Source organism: Podarcis melisellensis (genome assembly GCF_964234715.1).
Source record: "Podarcis melisellensis genome assembly, chromosome: 9".
In the NCBI taxonomy this organism is placed as follows: domain Eukaryota; kingdom Metazoa; phylum Chordata; class Lepidosauria; order Squamata; family Lacertidae; genus Podarcis; species Podarcis melisellensis.
In genome coordinates, this window is record NC_138541.1 from 50,488,019 (window position 1) to 50,507,272 (window position 19,254).

The window sequence follows — 19,254 nt, forward strand, 5'->3', positions numbered from 1 at the left end:
GCAAGCACGTGAGGCAGGAAGCTACTGGAATAATCTGGCTTGTAATAGCTAATTCCAATTGATATATATGCCTTATGGTTTGCTCACAGTACCAGCTCTCCTGAAGCATTTCGCTGCATGGCTTTGACTGCGGGAGTTTTGTTGTTACCGAAGTAATTTTATTCTGTTATGTTGCTGTGCTTGTGGCTAATGCTAATTTACCCCAAATTGCATCTCCGGAGGGAGGTGCACAAATTTGATGTTTTAATTCTGTCCTTCCTGTCTAGGTGGGACACTGCAGTGATTCCGTGCAAGATGGTCAATTTGAGAGGAAATGCAGCGGTATGCAAACTGCATCCTTCCATGTCTGTGACAGTTAAGACTTCTAGTTTAAAATTACAACTATAGTGTTTTACAGAAAAGCGCTACCTACTCATAAAAGGTAGAGAGTGTCAGGTGCTGGGAAACCTGAGTTACAGATATGTGCTAAAATATTTAGGACTCACTGCTGGTGGCACAGCGGCAGTGACAAAGTGTAAATTGTTCTCTCTTACATTTCTAGCTGTTCTGTAAATTGGCAGCGGGGAGATGCACGCATCTTTCCCTTTACACAAGACCCAGACAAGAGAAGAAGCAAGATTCAAAGCTTTCTTCTTGCTTCATTATGTAGCATCTTAACGATTCTGTCGAAAAATCAGGATTAAAACCAGACTGAATTAGCTCTTGATTCTGTTTCATCAAGAAGCCGTCAAACTAAGATGCTGCATGTGTGCATGGGACAGGAAATATTTCTGAGGACAAACAACTTTAGTGAATGTATTTGCTAGGTTTAGAATTAGTTTTTATCATAGGCCAGATAAACTTTTATAAATTTAAAAAACTAAGTCCTGTGGGCAGTCTACATGAATCTATTCTCTTAACTTAATGTGTTGATTATACTACAGTGGTCCCTGCAGGAGATTGGCACACACACCCATAATAAAATGTGAGGGATTGTGATGTAAGAATAATCTCCGTTTACTATCTTAGTTGCTAATTGTTAGATATTTCTTTGCTTAACTCCCTTATCTGAATAAACTCTTTATGCCTTCTATTGCCTTTAAGTCAGTACAGTGTGCTAGATGGTTTCCATTTAGATGGTATGTGGTTCTAGATGTTTCCAGTTCTATTGTTTACTTGTATGGAGATATATAATAACATACTTTAGCCAAGTCCGGCATAAGAAACACAAAGGGTACCAAGAGCAACTATTATCCCAAACTAATGAGTTGGCTTGCGTGGATGAAAGATCCTGTGCTTGGCAACCATTGACTGTCTCTGGGGGTCAGGAAGCCCTCCCCCTTACTAATTCAGAATGAACCTATGTATGCATTTCCTCCACATGGGACACAAATAGTAACTTGAGGAAGCAGTAATTTAAAACCAGGAAAATGATGGGGGTGAAGAAAACCCCAGCTTCTCAGCCGACTGAGTTCCTGTTTACTGATCTTAGCCACATCTATAGTTTGGTTCTTAGCCATTAACCAGTTTGCAGCCTTAGGCAAGCCACTATTTCTTTGTTTCCTATATGTACTATGAAAATAACAGCACTCAACTATGTCACTGGGCTGTTGTAAGGATTACTAGAGATAACATATATGAAGCAATTAGTTTTTAATTATTATTTTCCTGGAACATGGACAAATATCAATCCAAATTATTTTCTTGCTCATTACTTCCACCTAGATCCTCTCAAATATTTAAGACACCAGTGCTGAAGTAGTGAACCACTTTAGTATCTGCTGCATATGGAATTCTTTGGTTCAAGTGTTTTCATGACCAATCACATTGTAAGACTTCTTGCTTCACCTATTATAGAAACAGGCTGCAGTTTAAAGGCATTTAAATATAGAGCCTGTGGCTGATCATAGAACTTAAGATTCCCATTAGGCTGCCCAGCATAGCTTTATCCTTGGCTAACTGGTTCTAGCAGGTATAACTCCCAGCTCTCAAACCATTGAACTGCTTACTATGAGGTCCTGAGTCCAATTCAGTATTAATCTTTAACCTTTGATGCTGCAATCCTAAACACACTTGCTAATAAATGCTAAGCCCCACTGAACGCTCTTTAAAGAAACATGCCTATAACATTGAGCTATGAAGGCTGAAATGATCTGGGTCCAGGATATCTGAAGAAGCACTACCCAATAGGCTTTCTCATACCTTAAATAAGAGAGGAACTGCTATGGATGCCCCTTCATTCCGAGCTTTTGTGAGCAGTGACAGCCAGCCAGCCAGACTTCTTTGTGATAGCATCCACTCTTTTGAAGCACCTTGCTAAGAGAGGCTCAGCTGGCTACCTCCTTCCCTATATCCAGGTGAGCGATTATGGTGCTGCTTATTAATTTTTTTAGTGCCTTTATGGGTAGTTGACTGTTTTAATGCTTTGCAGCATTATCTTTTCTGGTTTCTGGCCTTATTTCTTTGCTTAAGTATCTCAAATGCATTTTGTCCAAGACCCACTTCAGAAGGAAATGTCAATGCTTATTACAGAGGGATTGTTTTGCTTCCTGCCTTCTTCTCTGGAGGATGCTGCAAGGGGAGGGGGGCAGACTGCGGGTGGCTGAGTGTGTGGGTGTGTGATACGTGTCCAGCTGTACTGTGCTCCATGGCTGCCCCACCTGCCATACGTCTTTCCTGTTCCCTCCCATCTCATAAGCATAGCAAACACAGGATGCATGGGGAAAGCAACAGCAGGAGCCAATCAGGACACAGCAAGGCGGGTCGAGTGGCATGTGCTCTTGTTTGTGTACGTGCAAAAGACAGCTCCCAGCAGAGAGGGCGGGATTGCAGCCAGAGTGTGTCTCTGTTCTTTAGCTGGCACTGCCAGTCTTGGGTTAGATTCACTGGATAGAGTAAAGCTGTGCTGGAAGTCAACCAATCCAGCCACAACTTTTGCCACAAGTGTACTGGAGGCAAGAAGGCAAGAAGAAATAATGTTACTGTTGGATTGCAACACAGAGGTAATGCTTGGAAAGCCTTTCTTTTTAATGTGTTTTTAGATTTCTAGATGTTAACATTGCTGGTTAAACGCAGACTTTTAAGATCAATGAGAAGTCATACTTCTGCAATGCAGCAAATGCTTCATCATTTTCATCATAATTTATTGGGAAACTTGGCTTTTGCTACTGAGGGGGTGGTAAATCACATTTAGGAACAATAAATGTTTCAAACATTTATCTGACTTGTAGGCTGATGGGCAGAGCCACCTTCTGGAAGCTGGGACTGAAGTGAATTTAGCTGCTGATGGATTTTGTCAGTCCCCAGCTCATCTGGCTGCTTGTGGAGGACATGCTTTCTTCCTACTTTGGCAACAGCAGACAGGAGCCAATCTGAACCAACAGGTATAAATTATGTTTTCTATTTTTCAGGAAGGCAGTCCGGTTCTAACAGACCCCATCCTCTTAAACAATAGCTGTCCATTCTAGTGTAACACTTAACACTACGAACAAGGTTGATGCAAAGCTAGATATGCTAGAATAGTTTTGATAGTACTCCGGTTTAGCATATACTAGGTGCCATTGTATAGCAAAATGTAAAAAATCACTATTTGGGGAGAGAGTAAGTTTGGTTACAATGCACATATTTTCCCAGTGGGGCCCAATCCAGAGAACTGTGGGCTGTATGTCTAATTCTGTTGCAGGAGTTGGTCTTGGTTTGTGAATTGTGCCCTTAAAGATAAGGATTTTTGGATTGGAGATTGTGGCAATTTTAAGTAGTACAGCACTACGCTAGAGATCCCCACCACTTTTATAGTAACTGATTACAAACATTATGTATGGCTGTGCTTACAAAAGGAAACCTCTCTATTTATTCAGGACTGGATTGGGGAAGCTCCAATTCACAAGGCAGCTAAAGTTGGGAGTTTGGAGTGTCTCACTTTGCTGGTTGCCAGTCATGCTGACATTGAGTAAGTGTACAAATTCAATTACTAATCACATAATGTATCCAAACAAAGCTATGGTGTTTATATTGAGGAAATGTGAATGGAGATTTGAATATGAATCCTAAAGTTAGCAACAACAACAAAAATAGCTATTACTGATCTCTTTAGTTTTGGGAAACAATGCAAGGGGAGGGGGATTATTACAGTGGAGTTATTTTGATTAAATAAAATATGCTGTACAAGTTTGAATTGCAGTTTAATTTACGAATAATCACTTGCACACAACTTTTACAATGGCCTTTGAGGCAAGTTTGGTAAAGGATGGAAATTTAGGTCCCGATATACTTTAGTTAGATATACTTAAGTTTTACTGAAATCAAGGGGGCTTAAAATTAGCTATGCCTAAATTGTCATGTTGATTTCAACATAACAATCATGACCCTTAGTTAGATCAGAGCCATGTAGCTCTATCTTACACATTTAGCCAGAAGTAGGTCCTATTGGATTCAATGTAATTTATTCCCCCCAAAACAATGCAAAGGATTCCCAACTAAACTTATTGAGACCCACTTTTGGGTATTTAGAGAATTGCACTCTTAAAAGTGTTTTTAAAATTCATAATAGTTCACTTAACACTTGTTATTTCACTTTACTTTATCAATAATAATCATTCAGTCAAATGTATTGATTTTGTTTTAATTCTCTTTTCTTAGCTTGTGCAATAAGAATGGTGAAACAGCAGAAGACCTTGCATGGGCTTTTGGATTTTTGGACTGTGCACAGTTCCTCAGGAAAATGAAACACATTCAAAACAGGAAAGCAATAACACAGCTTAGTTACTCTCTGCATGGTGACAGCTTGCTTAAAGACACAGAGGCAAGACAGAAACGAGCATATGAAAGCAAGGGATCCATAAGCAAGAAGAGAAGGAGATCAAATGGTATGGCATTTAGCTTTCACTAGACAACAGATACAAGGCAGCTTCTTCAAAGCACAATGTTTTATCTGACACAACTTCTATCTGATAAAAGATGTATCAAACAGGTACAGTGAAAATGGACATATTCATTTGTATAGTAGGCTAGCTTACACACCCACACCCCTCTAACCTGGCAAGCAAGAAACCAGAGTTCAAGGGCATGTTCCAGCCATGCAAAAACACTCAGGTGGAGGGTGGGGTGGAGATGAAGCACAACTGGTGTGATGTGTGGCCTGGAGAGAGCCCCAGGACCAGACGGGAAGGCCTGGAAAGCCACATTTGACCCCTGAGCCCAAGGTTTCTCACCCCTGCCCTAGGACACTTCAATCACAGTAGTGCAAGTACAAAATATACAGTGGTGCCCCGCAAGACGAACGCCTCGCAAGACGAAAAACCCGCTAGACGAAAGGGTTTTCCATTTTGGAGGCGCTTCGCAAAACGAATTACCTTATGGGGTTGCTTCGCAAGGCGAAAAAAATATTGCATCCCCCCGTGGGTTTTTTTCGCTTTTTTCACCCTTTTCTTAAGCCGCTAAGCCGCTTATCAGCTGTTCCGCTGATAAGCCGCTTAACAGCTGATCGCTGGAAGCCGCTTGACAGCTGTAGCGCTAATCCGCTAAGCTGTCAATGGGCTTGCTTCGCAAGACGAAAAAACCGCTAGACGAAGAGAATCGCGGAACGAATTCTTTTCGTCTAGCGAGGCACCACTGTATTTCAGATACTGTTAGTTATGCAACCTAATCCTGAACAGGCTTACTCAGAAGTAAGCCCACTCGATTTTAGTGGAAATTCCTAGTAAGAGTGTTTAGTATTACTGTCCCAGTCTAGGAACCCTATCCGTCCTCCTTAATCAGCACCCATTTAATATTACCTCCTCCAATGTGAGGAATACAGATTGCACACTTATATAACATTATATACCAAGTGTCATTTCCTCACCACACAGCAATATGCACTTAGAATTAAGGATAAGGGCTCCTTCCAGGACAGGTAACAGGTATTTCATGTATCTGCCTAGGCCTTCTCAAAAGGTAAAGGTAAAGGTAAAGGTACCCCTGCCCATACCTTCTCAACTCTTTTAAAGGCTACCGCAGCCTCTCTTGACATTTTGAGAACACAGCCCCAAACAATTTTTAAAAATGTTTACAGTTCATAGCCATATTATTGTGTTCTTATGCTGCTACTGTATAGCTGGTCATCTCCACTCATTTTAATTGGATGATTTGTTCTGTGTGTTCAACCGTTGCTTTTGTTTTGTTTTGTTAAAGTTCTAAAGGGGTTTTTTTTGTTTAAAAACTCTCTATGGTCATTATGCTGCTTATATAAGTTGGAAAAATGACATAAAATGTTCTAAACAGAAAAGAAAGCTGTAACAACCTTGCCATGGTGAATCTGTATGCAAGGGGTGGGGGGAGAGCATCTAAGCTGCCAAAGGGAGTGGGAGTAAGCAACTACCTCCCACAAAACTGATTTCTAAGACTGATATATGCCAAGATGAAACCGAATGCTATGTATAGGTTAGCAAATGCTTAATTCAGATGCACGATTTATATATGAAATACAAATATTCTCTTTGCATTTAAATAGAATAAAGATGAAGTCTTCAATGTCACTTGAAAGCCAATTACTGCAAGAAGACGTGTGAACACCAAGAACTTTACAAAGAAATAAGTCTGCATCTCAGAACCAAATATTTTGAACAGTGCCTTCTAAGAAGGAGAATGGGTTGCTTCTTGAAGAAGATTTTAAAAAATATTAATTCCTGTATTCACACAATAAAATATATATATGTATAAACTGTGCCCTCTCTTTCTACCATCTATGCCCCAAGTAACTATGTGACATCTAGCACTGATTTTGTGATTGGTATTTTGTTCCTTCCACAACAAATGCTCCACATATATACACACAAACACACTCAAGGAGTGCAGAGGAACAAAGATGGTCTATTAAAAATTAGCATTGTTATGAGGTCCCAAGATCCACTTTACAATCACCTTTAACCAGTGTTCAAACAGAGGATTAAAATGTACATGATTTTGTTGAACAGTGTATACTCTGAACAGATATGTATAGGATTGCACTGTTAGGATCAGATTATAAATGCAGGAAAGCCAGCTATTAGGAAATAACAATGTTTAATAGTCAGGTTTTATTTGAACCCCCCTCCCATTATTTGGACTCTAATATATTGGATTAGGGACACAGGTGGCGCTGTGGGTTAAAGCCTCAGCGCCTAGGACTTGCTGATCGAAAGGTCGGCGGTTCGAATCCCTGCTGCGGGGTGCGCTCCCGCTGCTCGGTCCCAGCGCCTGCCAACCTAGCAGTTCGAAAGCACCTCCGGGTGCAAGTAGATAAATAGGGACCGCTTACCAGCGGGAAGGTAAACGGCGTTTCCGTGTGCAGCTCTGGCTCGCCAGAGCAGCGATGTCACACTGGCCATGTGACCCGGAAGTGTCTCCGGACAGCGCTGGCCCCTGGCCTCTTAAGTGAGATGGGCGCACAACCCCAGAGTCTGTCAAGACTGGCCCGTACGGGCAGGGGTACCTTTACCTTTACCTTTATATTGGATTAGCATATTTATTTTAACAGGTGGAGCAACATAATACTATGTTAAGGTAAAATAAATAATCACTGCTTAAGTGTGTTTGTGTACCTATATGTATTTACAGAACTTCCGGTAGTTCACCCTGATCATCTAAATAGCCATTTAAATAGTTTTTGGTCGTTGAGGAAGACACAGGTTATAATAAGCATCTTTGTTCCAGAAATCTGGACCCTTCCATCCACACCAGCCCTGTACAGAAGAAAAACAATACACTATTAAGTCTGTTGCTTCTAATAAAATAGCTGGCATTTTAGTAAAATTGATATGAATGCCAGAGGTTTTGTTCTACTAATTCATACACACAAAGGATAACGAAACACCTCTTGGTTTATTCAGCTCTGTTGGGAATGTGCAGCAGGAAACCTAGGCTTGCAATTCCTCTTCTCTCCCCATCATGGCCAGATTGGAAACTTTTGCACCCACTTTTGATTAACTATTGTTTAAAATTATGTCTGAAGCCTAAATTGTAATTAATCTTAAGCATGGCTTATTGCAACAAACCAGCTTCATAAACAATGGTTTGAAGATAGCTTGTTTCCAAACAAGATACAGTTACATCACCATTTGTCAGGTAAAGATTAAGAAAAAAGTCATGGTTAATGATAGAGAAGTGAATCACAGACTTTTTAAAACATGTCACAAAATATTTGCTTTCAGTATTAACATATGCATTTGGAATGTGAAGGCAGAGTCTCACCTTTTCTAATATAATATGCAGATCCTCTGCTCCGGTATAATGTGGGTCCAGGATCAGAAATCTTATGTGCCCTGTGATCTCATTCCATGCTACTCCTAATATTGTGTGAGCCAAGACTCCACCACCTGAATAGAGAAGAGGAGAGAAAGAAGATGGAGAGGTAAGACAGTACATTCAAAGACAAAATTATCATTTGCTAATCATACTTTTAAATGATCCTCTGAAGTCAAGCAGGGAATTTTCATTTCTGAACATCTAAAAGTCAATTCTAAAAGCCTTTCGTGGAAATGCATGGTAGAAGAAAACTGGACAAAGGCTGAAAGAAGCCAAAATGGAACTGTGCAGGAAATAAGCTATTATAGAGAAACATGCACAGGACTGAAAATAAAATAAGTTAACTGAGAAGGAATTCCAATTGTGTTCAATGGGGCTTACTCCTTAGTAAGTATATTTAGAATTGCACTCTGTTTTGTTTTCAGCAATATAACCACTCAAAACAACTGATAAGAAAACATCATGTATGATCCTTTAAAAAAAGTCTTTTCTAGAGGTTAGGAAGTCTAAAAAAAAATGCCCAAACAGTATGAAACATCTGCATAAAACAGGGTGTTTTTTTTAGTGTCAACAGCAAGTTGAGAACAATGTGCTGAACAGATGAAAAAAGGAACAAGTGAACACTGCATTTTCTGTCTCTGGAGGTTGACATAAGAGCACATCAAGTGGGCAAACATAGGCTAAAGCATAAAATTGTAAAAGTAGGTCCTTTATCTTATTGGATGTTGACGTACACTATCCAGCTCATAAGTTGTGTTATCCCATTAGTGGGAATGGAAGTTGTGTTGTTCCACCATGTGAAGAGCACCACTCTTGTGATGTTCAAATTGGGGCTGAGATAACTGAATCATTTTGCTCCCACTCCCTCTTCTACAAACTTGGACCTTGGAAACTGAATAGAATGTCTAAAATTACAGGAGACACCTTTGGCAGTTGATGTGGAAATCATCTGAAAACATGCCTGGGTGCAGTACATCTTTGCCACAGGTGCCATTTGTGAAAACAGAGGGCAAGGAAGACATTCAAATTGTATGGATAATTACAAGGTCTCTTGAAAAGTAAGTTTAATTAAGCCCCATCTTATTTCTTAAGGTGGGACTTAATTAGACTTACTTTCCAAAGTAAGATGGGACAGAAACAACTAGTGGATGAAGGTCAGCTTAGATGTTCTTTGGAAATGGACCATTGAACTAATAGACTCAACATTGTCAGTAGTGAAAAAAGTTGCCACAGACATAGCTTTACATTCTGAGCCGTGTGTTCCAAATTCTCACATGATACAGCTCTTCCCAAGACTGCATCACCTCCAAATGCAAATAGAGGATCACATGACTGAAAGGTGTCCATTTATAAAAAGGAAAATGTTGGTAGAAGCAGCTTTTCCTGGATGTGCTATTTTCTCCCAGGAAAAATAGTTGCAGAACGTTCAAACATTTAACAAGCAATCCCTTATCTGTGTGCTAAAGTAGCACAGTCCCAAGATAGGGGTTAAGAAAGTAACCTGAATCTCCAAAGCCAACACACTACTTTTAAAGGGTCAGTAGCATATTTAGAATAGAAAAGTTGGGATAATGTGGATTGGGTGGTATTTAAAATCTTACCAATCATCACTGGTGTTCCCTCAGTCTTGAAATGATTAGCAAGTTCTCTTCCCTGAGAAGCCAGCTCAGACCCTTGGCTAGAAGAAAAAAATGTCATCGTTTTCAACTAGTGCTTAAATTGTGGGTGGGGGGTTCATAAAAGCCCAAGTTCCAGTCCATTATATTCCTCACAATCATGCACACAACAGCCTGCTAAAAGCAGTAACATCACAAAAGACTGAGCCCCCTCTGCCTCCCCCCTGACCTGTGTTTTGAGCATTGCTTTCAGCAGTACCCACCTAAGGTGTGTTGCAATGCATTCCCCTGAAAACACGGTAGTCAGAACTACTGGTAATGTGTAAGTTGTAGTATTCTCGGTTGAAAAAAAACACCTCACTTTAAGTACTTCAACAGATAAATGGTATACTGGACTTTCCTATTTTCATTAGAGAAATATTGGAAGGAATGATATTGGCATTGCCACCTATGACAAATAGTTTGTTGTTGTTGTTTAGTCGTGTCCAACTCTTCGTGACCCCATGGACCAGAGCACGCTAGGCACTTCTGTCTTCCACTGCCTCCCGCAGTTTGGTCAGACTCATGTTGGTAGCTTCGAAAACACTGTCCAACCATCTTGTCCTCTGTCGTCCTCTTCTCCTTGTGCCCTCCATCTTTCCCAACATCAGGGTATTTTCCAGGGAGTCTTCTCTTCTCATGAGGTGGCCATTAGAGCCTCAGCTTCACGATTAGGATATAACATTAGGATATTTTTTTACCTCGAAACTGGAATCAATTTTACAAAGGTTATAGTATTATATCAGTGGTAAAAATGTTGTGTTTGGTCCAGAATGAAATTACTATTGAATAATATGTCCTGTCTTTAATTCCATTTTAGAGTTGACCACCATAAACAAAATAATCCAGAATCAATATATTTTTACAGTCTCTTGATAATGAACATAATGGTCATTAAATGACAAAATATCCAATCGCTATCCACTCAGGTGCTGACTGTTCTTTTTGTTAACATGTAATCTGGTGCCTTATCTGTCATTGAATGGTGTATTCTATGATTTGTGCTTTGGTATTGTGCTTTGGTATTGTGGCTCATCCTCTGAGGCACTTGTTTCTTCACCCAATTCTTGAGCCATCTTGGTTTTGTTAGAAATTAGGAACAGAGGAAGCTACCATACACTGAGTCAGACCACTGATCCATCCAGTTCAGTATTGTTTACACTTCCTGGTAGCAGCTCTTCAGGGTTTCAAGAAGCAGTTAATTCCCAGCTTTACCAAGAGATGCTGGGGATTAAAGCTGGAACATTTTGCATGCAAATCATGTGTTCTGCCACTAAGCTGCAGCCCTTCCTCAGTTTTCCCCATGAGCATTCTTACCTGACAAAGAGTATTTTTGAAGTTATCCCTAGGAGTTGATTCAGTACAAGCTGCACTTCGATAGAACCAATCCATTGGCGTGATCCAACAAATCCTGGTTGCTTGTCTCCAACATCAACTAGAGCCTTTGGAACCACCACAAACGAAAATACAAAAGTAACAAGTCATTTGTACCATAACTGTAATAATAATAATAATAATAATAATAATAATAATAATATTTACCTGTCTACTACTATTTTAAATCTGGTTTATTAGAAACGGGGTAAGGAGGGGGAAATATCTTTACAAAATTAAATAATTATTCATCACAATTGATATGCAATTTTATTAACATAAGGTGTGCTGTGGAAAAGCTTCTTAGGCTAAAATTGACTTAAGATGTTACATCTGACACCAAAACTGTCCCTGCCATAATAAAGTTTGCTTTTAGCCAGTATATGATAAATATCAAAATAGAAAATGTATATAACTGTAATTTTAGGCTAGGATCCTTCTGCCCAACATGGTGTATGCAGGAGCCTTTTATCACGCGAGTGTCCATTTCCAACCTAAAGTGGAATGCAGACACAGGTTTGCCAGCTCAGTGCTGCAGTGATGGGGCACAAACAAAAAGTGGAGCACCCAATCATTCAAAATGAAAGCTTCAGAAATGTCAAACTGCATACAGTCTGGTAAGTGTAGGTGAGCTATCCCAAACATACAATTCCACTGTGAGCTGTTGTTTTTCAAGGAACCCAAACCTGGAAGTCTTCAGTACCTGTTGGATTTCCTTGTGTGTTGGTATTGATCGGTCCATGTATCCCTGATGCCTGAACCATGAGCATATAGTCTGTAGAGACCGATAGGCACAGCCCCAGCCATTATCATCAATACGATCCTGCATGTAATGATGGTAACTATATGTGCCATATACCACATACACCTGGGTAGGAAAGAAAAAGCACATTGTAGTCCTGCATGTCAGGTTCAGAATATTATTATGATAGTAATTTTGTATTTCAAATTGGTATTTTTATTACTGCTGTTACTAATTTTATTAAAAGTATTTTTATTAAAGATTTCTGGGGGCCATAAAAACCAACAACAATATGCTACTAAAGGGAAAAAAGGATGGAGAGCCAACAGGAAAGCAAGCAGAATCAGGTAGTAATTCTTCATAATTTGTCATAAAGTGTTTAATAACCATGTGGAACAGTCATTGAGAAAGAAGTCCAGGGAGAGCTGTCTAAGAGCAGCTAGTCCCATCGTGTGTTCTGTGCTGTCTCCCCTCTCCTTTCAATACTGCCAGTATATTTCCCAGTAGAAGACAGTCAATTTGTTTGCAAATTAGGGGACAGGAACTAGGATACCGCTAAGTATGCATGCACTAGGAAGAACCATCAATGACAAAATGTTAACTGAAATTCCCAAGAAGAGCCTCCCAGTTCTCTTGCAATGAGGTCAGCATATGTACCTGTTTCCTTATTGGGCCATTAGATGAGAGCAAGTACAAATGAAACTCACCATCCCAGACTCTATACCAGGTGGGTTGAGATGTACATGTGGGTTCCTGAGATACCCATCTTTGAATGGTTCATCTGGAAAATGATAGGCATTAGCCCTTCGGAAATAAGGTCTGTCAAACGGTAGATTAAACCGTCTATGTAATTCCTAAAAGCAAGGTAAAAATGAGTGAGAGTGTATCCATAGGGAACAGAAAAGCCTTTGCAGATTTCAAGCCACCCAGATTCTCTGAAGGAAGAATCAGATGGTGTGAGAGATGTGCGGACGACACGGAATCCAGTAACCTAGCATTTCTTCTTTCTCTTTGCCTGGATAATATGTAGAGGAAAAAACATGTGGCAGCATCACGCTCCAACTTTCTCTCACCCCCCAAAAGCAACCCATGAAATAGCGCAGGAAAAGGGAAAGCTTGGAATTTGATGACATCACATTACATCCTTCATTTCTGTGCATGTTACCAGAGGAGGGAGCAATGCTGCACTACAGCTTTTGGCAGTAGCCACACACATATATTGCAATGTCTGCCTTTATTTGTACTGAGTGTCCAGCACACACTATAAGGAATCCCTGTGCAAATACAGAGCACTTTGTATATAGAAAAGACACACCCACTCTCCTCAGGCCACACCCCCACCAGATGTGCTCCATACATTTCTTGAAGACTTTTGCCTGGCTGGAAGGTCTCCTGCATAATTCCTCTTGCTTAACTGGATGGAGGTTGGAGAAGCAAAAGTGAATGAAGAAAACTGATTTCTGCATGGCTGTGAGGTAGCCTATTTTACAAAGGTAAGCACCTGAGTTATATCCACTTGATCCACTCACTTTGGACACACCCAGCATCAACATGCAGCCCAAGGAAGGTTTCCTATGGAGGGATGTGACCTTCAAGCTGAAAACAGTCCCCCATTCTTGTGCTATTTTAAAAATATCATAGTCGGAAAAACAGTATACATCATAATCTGTATGGCAGTACATAGGCCACTTGATAGTAATGAACTTCAGTACATAGAACCTAACATAACTTTTTAAAGGCCAGTTTAAACTAAACCTTTATTAAACTAATAAAGAGAACTATAGATTACTTTTATTAATAATTATATAAAGTAAAACTATTAACTATGCCGTGTTTTGGTCATCACCATCCAAACAATCTTTCAACATAAGGTACCTGTCTGTAAGTCTCCAATTGCTGATCAGAAATGCCTGTAGGATATGAGACTGTTACAAGGTGTTTTTTTCCTGGTAGCATGAAATGAAATTGTTCAGGCACCACAACAGTTGTTCCTCTCATATATTTCAAAATGCACTTTTCCATATCAGTTAGCTGTGTATGAATCGCATTCACCAGGAGACTTCGTACACTGCAAGATATTGATGAAACTATTTAAGAACACCAGAAAATCAGAATTACTTTCTTACTCTCAAACTATGTGTATTCTTCAAGAGATGGAGAGAAAGTCCTTTAATAAGCTGCTTTGCTACACTTTATACATAAATACTGGGGTTAATAAGAATTGACCAGTGAGTGTGCATATGCGAAAGAAGGCATGGAGCATGTGCTCAAGATGACAGAATTGACAGGGGATTTTGCACATTGGTCAATGTTTTAGATTAGAGAGTCTAATAAAAAACTTAGGATACATCTAAACAGCTTTTTGTAGCCTTTTTAGATTTATCAGCAGCTTTTGATATGGCAGACAGAGACCGTATCAGGAATCAACTGAAAGAAACCAATACAGATTGAGGACTACTCGTTTTAATTCAATAATGACATACTGGCACATATATAAGAGTAAAATGAGCCTGCTTATTGGCACCTAGTCAGTTTAATATTTCTATAAATGGCAGTCTATATATTGAAAACAGAGGATGCATGCTCCATTGCAATACATGGCAGGATTACATTGTACTGCATACTATCTCTTCCTTGCTTAGGCTTGAAGAAACTTTTTAAAGGGTTTATAACATTTTGTATGCATAAATATAAAGTAGCACTACCCAAAGTTTACCAACACTGTGCCTTTTTCTTCTCGTATCATGGTGTAGCTGAAATAATACTTCTCTCAAGCCCAATGAAGATAACTATTCCCTGCCAGAAGATTTTAATTTATTTCCAAGTGCATAACCTCTAGTTATAACATTGGGTTATGTAATGCACACCTTTAGGTATTTCAGTCTTTCTGAACAATCTGCTTCTTGGGCATCTACTTTTCTGAGTAACAAGATAACAATTCAGCACACTTCTTTTCGCCCTAATTATTACAACTGTAGATTTAAGGATGTTATAAGATTCAGCAGAGATATATCCACCTTCGCATGATAAATATGCAAAGATCATACAATAGAAAAACTCAAGCACATCATTTATACATAATCTACTTACTTCCGCCACACTTCTTCTGGAGACACGGAGACAACAGCATCAACTGGCAAGGTCATGCTTATGTAGTGATGCCCCCTGCTCTCCTTTTCAATGATTGGAGAAAGAGGATCTAACGAAGTTGTCATTTCCAGCATAAGATCTATATTTACTATAGGTTGCTGTAAATAATAAAAATTTAAATGTGCAAGCTGTGCAGTTTACTGCCCTTGTTTTCCTTAACAAAGCACAAAATATTTTTTGTGGAGGAAAATATCATTCTTAAAATTGACCATGTTAAAAGGGTTAAACACCTTTTTCCTCCAAGCATCACAGTTCCAATCCAAATTAGGTGCCCTGTAACTGCATTTAAAAGAAATTAAGAGACAAAGATATCTACCATCTCCTCTAATTTGGCCCACAGACTTGCAAGGAGGTGGGGTAGGGGGTTGAGTTGACTGATCAATCCACTAGTGCAGTATTATATCAAAACAGCAGGACTGCTATGATCTGTTGCAGGCAGATCTGCTGGGAACATGTTAGGATCTGCAAGTCAACAATCACAGATGTGATTTTAAAATTTTATCTGAATGTGTAAACTTCTGCATTTACACCAAATGCATGATTTGGCTATAAAAATGTCACAGTGGTTTCACTCACTCAGTTCTACAAAGCCATAGCAAGGAAAGGTAAACATACCAGTTCTTGTAACTTTTTATCTTTCTTTTTTGAAAACCTGCGTTTGTTATCATCTTCCTGCTCAAATCTGAAAAACAGTAATAAAATCAACTTATACTGAGAAATGAATATACTATCAGAACCCTCAAAAATCATTCTTATTTTTGTTGAGCTATACTCACTGAATAAATCGTAGTATCTCCTTACATGCGGAATCATCTGTAAGCTCTGTTGCAACTGAATTTTTCCCACTATTTGGCCACAGATACACCGAGCTGTGACAGATTCTGAATACCAGCACATCTGAAGCCAGTTTGGCTGAAAGATCACTGAAAACAAACTTCAGTGCCTCTTTTGTTGACGAATCTAAAACACACAGAGAAAACAAAGAAGATGAAAGGAATTGGGGAGATAGTTGCACACTTTAAATATTCTGAAGCATGATGGAACAAAAAGAAATAGTAATTCTTCACTCTCTCACTGTGTATGACAAGAAGCTGTGATTTTTCAATAAAAGTAAAGGTTTAAAATTAAAGAACTTCCTCACAAAAGGAGCAAAAAAACAATGGCGTAAGCTGCTTGGGGAACTTTGGAAACCTGCCCCTTTTGGCATACATGTGACCTAACTTTTATATATGATTTTCATTAATACATCTGATGTCATGCCAAAGAATGTTGCACTTATTCTACAATTCTCCTACAGGACAATTCCATCCCCAGTCATATAGCAGCAAAGCATAGAGCAGAGGAGTCACTGTCACTTCTGCAGCCTAGTCACTCATGTTGGCCTGTCCAACACACACACACACACACACACGACTTATAAGAAGTTTTTTTTTAATGTAGATTTTTTACACAAGCAGTACAAATTGAAATATAGGCTTATGACCAACTAACAACAGCCCATATGCTTCCTAAAAGTGACTCAGGAATCACTTGCTATTATTGAGCAATATGTTGCAAACTTTTGCTTGATGTATACAAAACAGGATAAACATTTCAATTCTGCTTTTAAAATTAGCAGTGCACAGTAATGAAATGAGCCCAGTAAACTAGTATATGAAAAGTACCCTATAGACAGCCACTTCAGCTTTAGCCATCATATTCTTAAAACACATTCATTTGAAGCTTCATTATTTCCACAGAAATTCAATCTCCTTTAGTTGTCAAAACTATTTGCTAAAGTGAAAGCATAAAACTGCCTCAGACCTACTTGCCCATCTACCTCATTATTGTCTGACTGGTAATCACTCTCCAGTATCTTAGGTAGAAGTTTTCCCCATCATCTGCTATCTCACCTTTTTAAAGGGAAATAGTCCAGGGACTGAATGTGGAACCTCTGGCATGCAAAGCATGTGCTCTGCCTTCTGTTCTGAAGGAGGATGGAATCACTCAGCTTCAACTAATTTTTCAAGCAAACCACTTAACAAATCAGAGGCACAAGTGCTTGTGCTGATTTTCTGGTTTATGTCTTACAGAAGCAACTTTGGATGCTGCCCATAAAACCAACATTGGCTCATTCACTTTCTGCTGCTTTGTATTATGTTTATATGCTGATGCAAAACCAGAGAAAGTTATAGTGCAAAACGACCCACTGCTGCTGTTGTGCTAACAAAGCATTGCAACTGTATCTGGATCCTTAAAAAATATTCCTACCTAGACCCACCAAAAACTTATTGCCCATGCCAATCTGGTTAAAATGAAATATTTTCCTTACATTGGTTTCAGTAATAATATTGTAACACAGTGTTTGATATGAAGACTCACCATCAGTAGTGGCAAGTTGAAATGCCAGATCAAGACCTCCTCTTATTCTAAAAAGTATGTCCATAGTCTCTAAGATGACCTATTTGGAGGGTAAGAAAAAGTTGAATTAGTATTAAGTGCTGCTGCTTTGGTTGTAAATTTTCACAAGTTGTGATTGGAGTGTGGCCCATGCCTAACACTCAATTCTACTCTCCATGCATCAAAACGGTATGTTGTTAATGTGCTGAACCTCATTTGTAAGATGAAACTAATACAGTACACCTCTACTTCACAATGGAATTGAAATATGATGCAGGACTGGACTCAAACTGAGATTTGAGTGCTCAGGAATGCTCAGATCCAGTCTCATGAGAAGGCCATGACAGCAATCACAAAAAGCCAGTTGACATTTTGTTAATCTTAAGACTGAATAAAAAAAGGTGCAACTGTGCTCAAGGAAAATTGTGCTAGACACCATGTTTATATATTAATGTCCAAATTCTCCAGTTTCCCATCTGCTAAGGGAAGCTCATTTAGTATCTATGTGCGGGAAGTGGGCAACAAATGCTGGCCATAGCCACAACAGGCCTCTTCTGTTGGCTCCTATTAACATGTAATCCATAACTGCTTTATTTGATCATTATTTAAGTTTGCATCTTATATGTATTACATGCCATCTTGTTTATTGCAACCCGAGTAAAAAGTAAAGGACCCCTGACAGTTAAGTCCAATCGCGAACGGCTCTGGGGTTCTGGCACTCATCTCACTTTACTGACCAAGGGAGCCAACGTTTGTCCGCAGACAGGTTTTCCAAGTCATGTGGCCAGCATGACTAAGCCGCTTCTGGCGAAACCAGAGCAGTGCACGGAAGCACCGTTTACCTTCCCGCCAGAGTGGTACCTACTCTGTACCTACTTTAGGGCTGGTGTTCTTTTTGTATTACCCCAGCTCAGAACTGGGCGTGGACAGGCTGGATTTTTTCTTCACCATCACGTTTATATCCCACCCCACGAATCCCCAAAGGAGGAAAAAAGAAAAATGGCAGTCACGGTTTCTCATTTCATCCTCACAACGACCCTGTGAGGTAGGTTAGGTTGGAAGACGATGCCTGGCCCAATATGAACTTTATGGCCCTGTAGGCATTTGAACTTTTGTCTTCCAGGTCTTGGTTCACTTATTACATTCCTCCGCCTTACTCCATATTCTTGGTGGTGGGGGAGATGGAGGGGTTAATAAACTAGGGGGAATCCTCTCATTGGCCACGCCAACACCAGTGCCCACCGGCTTCAGGGCAGAGTTAAATTTATGCCCCAGGAAGGGGGCACTGTTTTGTTGGCAGAGGAGCCCCATGGCAGCATCGCGACCGTCCCCCAGCCCCCTCTCCTCCTCTTGCTTCTCCCCTCACAGCGACCCCTTCCTCGCGCGGGGAGAGTGGCGGTTACCCGCGTCACTTACCACGTCCGTCAACGGCACGCTCAGGGGCGGCTGCATGGCTCCTCCCACTCAACCTGAGGCAAGGTTAGAGCTGCTCCTCTGCACACGCCCCTAACGAGCTGACACGTCACCCTCTCGCTGCCTCTCCAGGGCAAAGCAAAGACACCCCTCTGCGTTGTTGTTTTTTAAAAAGCCACCGACGGGCTTGCGTATGCCGTCATCCGGGCTCTTGAACTACATTTCCCGTCATCCTTTCGGGTTGTGCCATACGAGAGCTGCGGGCGGGGGGGGGGAAGGAAGGAAGTGAAATATTTAATG

The 19,254-nt window shown here is 40.1% G+C and overlaps 2 protein-coding genes across 5 annotated transcripts; one reads left to right on the plus strand and one right to left on the minus strand.

Annotated features, from left to right (window-relative positions):
- The first annotated feature begins 2,353 nt into the window (after positions 1–2,353).
- Positions 2,354–6,679, plus strand: ANKRD37 (ankyrin repeat domain 37). 2 transcript variants are annotated; one of them, XM_081926388.1, is made up of 5 exons: positions 2,354–2,981; positions 3,210–3,362; positions 3,837–3,928; positions 4,618–4,844; positions 6,470–6,679. In XM_081926388.1, exons 1-5 carry the CDS (start codon positions 2,697–2,699, stop codon positions 6,472–6,474), a joined length of 762 nt encoding a protein of 253 aa, XP_081782514.1. In that variant the 5' UTR covers positions 2,354–2,696; the 3' UTR covers positions 6,475–6,679. The 2 variants fall into 2 exon arrangements, with proteins under 2 accessions (XP_081782514.1, XP_081782513.1); XM_081926387.1 differs by lacking the exon at positions 6,470–6,679 and having other exon boundaries at positions 4,618–5,230.
- An 850-nt stretch (positions 6,680–7,529) lies between these two features.
- On the minus strand, positions 7,530–19,180 carry UFSP2 (UFM1 specific peptidase 2). Of its 3 annotated transcripts, none has more exons than XM_081926362.1 (12): positions 18,958–19,180; positions 17,524–17,602; positions 15,939–16,122; positions 15,778–15,844; positions 15,103–15,260; positions 13,888–14,080; positions 12,720–12,866; positions 11,974–12,138; positions 11,214–11,338; positions 9,843–9,919; positions 8,188–8,312; positions 7,530–7,679 (listed from the first exon to the last, which is right to left on the minus strand). In XM_081926362.1, the coding sequence occupies exons 1-12, from the start codon at positions 18,991–18,993 to the stop codon at positions 7,593–7,595; spliced, it is 1,443 nt and encodes a 480-aa protein (XP_081782488.1). In that variant the 5' UTR covers positions 18,994–19,180; the 3' UTR covers positions 7,530–7,592. The 3 variants fall into 3 exon arrangements, with proteins under 3 accessions (XP_081782488.1, XP_081782487.1, XP_081782489.1); XM_081926361.1 differs by lacking the exon at positions 18,958–19,180 and adding an exon at positions 18,784–18,926; XM_081926363.1 differs by lacking the exon at positions 18,958–19,180 and adding an exon at positions 18,446–18,768.
- Positions 19,181–19,254: the final 74 nt, after the last annotated feature.